Source organism: Lagopus leucura, unplaced genomic scaffold (assembly GCF_019238085.1).
Source record: "Lagopus leucura isolate 7727_CA_CO unplaced genomic scaffold, USGS_WTPT01 28199-0_obj-0_obj, whole genome shotgun sequence".
In the NCBI taxonomy this organism is placed as follows: domain Eukaryota; kingdom Metazoa; phylum Chordata; class Aves; order Galliformes; family Phasianidae; genus Lagopus; species Lagopus leucura.
The window spans coordinates 1-2085 of NW_024965079.1; the positions used below are offsets into that span (position 1 = coordinate 1).

The following is a 2085-nucleotide window of genomic DNA, read 5'->3' on the forward strand; positions in this document are numbered from 1 at the left end:
ACTCCCCCCCTTCCCTTCCCTGCCTCTGCCTCTTCTTCCCCTCCAGTACTTTACCTTCAAGACACTGCAGCAGCAGGGGGATCTCAGTAGCCCACATGGCCCCCACAGCTCTGTGGAACCTGCTGTGGAGGTTTTTCATCAGCAGTAAGGCAGCAGCTTGGAGTTTGCTGCCTGCAACAGGGCTGCCTGCCACCACCTGAGCGAGAGCAAGAAAAAGCAGGGTCACTTCTGCAGCAAGAGCAACGGCTTCCCCCCAGGATGGAAGCAACTTGGCTCTGCCCTGGCAGGCAAGGAGCAGCCAGCAGCTTTGCCCATGGCCATGCTGCTTCCTCCTGGGTGCTCATGGCACCAGCCTCTGGAGCATCTACTCACCAGCAGTCGTGCCAGCAGTGTCTGGGGCGTCAGCAGTGGGCCTGCAAAGAGAACAAAAGTGCTGAGTAAGACTCCAAGACACTGCGTGCCCAGCCACGCACACCTCCGCTGTCCCTTCTGGGTGCTACCACAGGTCAGCAGAGCTCACTGGGGGAGTTTTTGCTCCTACCTTGAAACATGGAGCTGACAAAATGGGGATCGAGGTGTTCTATGCGCCGTCCTGTCAGCTCCTCTCTCTCAGCCAGGGCACAGACACAGCGGGAGACTGGGATCAGCATGCCTGTGTACTGCGCTGGCACCACAAACAACAGCAGCCGCGGCCACAGGAGCTGTAGGGAACGAGGCAGTTGAGCAGGTCAGCATTCCTGCCTCTGCTCGGAGAGGAAGAGGACTCTGTGAATTTCCCTGAGTCCTGTGTGCTTCAGAGCACATTGGAGGAGAGACCTGGGGTCTTGGAATGGGACGAGGAACACGTGGTGCAGGGGCAGGGAGCAGCAGCAGGGCAGAGCGTGACTTACTTTGGACATCCCTCTCACAGAGACGTCCAGTGATCCCAGGATGTCCATGCACAGCTCCTGGAGAGCTCCTTCTTCCTGGGCTTCCCGGGCAGAAAGGTCTCCGGCTGCCTGCACAACAGTGGTGTTGAAACACTGGTTATGCTCAGTTCTCAGGAGCCTCTCAGGAGGCTCAGGTGTGGCCCCAGCGGTGCTTCTGTATAGCAGCCTCTGAGCAGCACGGGTCTTCCAAAGGAAGATGCTGCCCACTGTCCTTACCCTTCTTCCTGTGGCGCGGCTGAACTCCCTGAAGATGTGCCCCACCACATCCCAGGCTGAGCAGCTCCAGGTGTTCGAACTGAGCAGATCCTTGATGAAATAAAGAACAGCCGTCCTCACCTGCAAGGGGTCAATTATGGGTGTGATTTTCCTGGTCAGAAGGCAAAGGGAAGCCAGCTGCTCATCAGGGCAGCCCTTTGGGCATGAGCAGAGACACCAAGAGCACTGGAGAGGCTTTAGCTACTGAGGTGAGGGCCAGGCCTTAACACCAGGCTGTGCGCTTTCCATGCACAGCACAGGGACCTGCCCGCTCCACTCTGCCTGCTCTCCCCACAGGAGCCACCATGACCGTGTGGCCAATGCCCCAGCACCTCTCTAGTCACCCCAGCCCTGCCTGTGCTGGCAGCAGCATCACCACCCCAACAGCACTTTCCCTTCCCAAACCAGCTCACCCGGATGCTGGGGTCGCTGCACAGACGCTGCACAGCCTCGACGACCTGGGGCAGCATCTCTGTCATCATGGGCTCTGCAAGAGATGCGCAGAAGCATGAGCGGAGCCACAACGCAGATGGCAGAAGGGAGCCCTGGCAGTCCCAAGGCGTGGTACTGACCAACCCGTGGTACTGACCATCAGAGCGAGCCAGAGCACCCAGCAGACCCAGAGCTGCCACGCATCCAGGCTCCCAGTCATCGCCCAGCTGCGACTTCAGAAACAGGATGGTTTCCTCTGGGCAGATCCGGGCTGCAGGGAGGAAATCCCACACTGTATTAGCAGGCAACACACGCCCATTCCTGAGGTTTGTGAGAGAGGTTTTGGCCAGGGCACAGCCAAGCATGGCCAAAGCTCCTCTCCTTACCCTGCAGCATGATGCAGTGGGTCAGCTGTGCACGATCAGCCTCGCTGTGCTGCTTGCTGTCGTCATAGAGCTGTGGGAACAAG

The 2085-nt window shown here is 58.8% G+C and overlaps 1 protein-coding gene across 1 annotated transcript; it reads right to left on the bottom strand.

Annotated features, from left to right (window-relative positions):
• Window positions 1–54: 54 nt before the first annotated feature.
• LOC122191967 (maestro heat-like repeat-containing protein family member 2B) lies at window positions 55–1887 on the bottom strand (the record flags this gene model as incomplete). The annotated part of the gene is made up of 7 exons (XM_042892384.1): window positions 55–196; window positions 373–413; window positions 542–701; window positions 891–998; window positions 1146–1265; window positions 1598–1671; window positions 1774–1887. Coding segments are annotated over 7 exons (759 nt in total), but the record flags the coding sequence as incomplete, so codon positions are not given.
• Window positions 1888–2085: the final 198 nt, after the last annotated feature.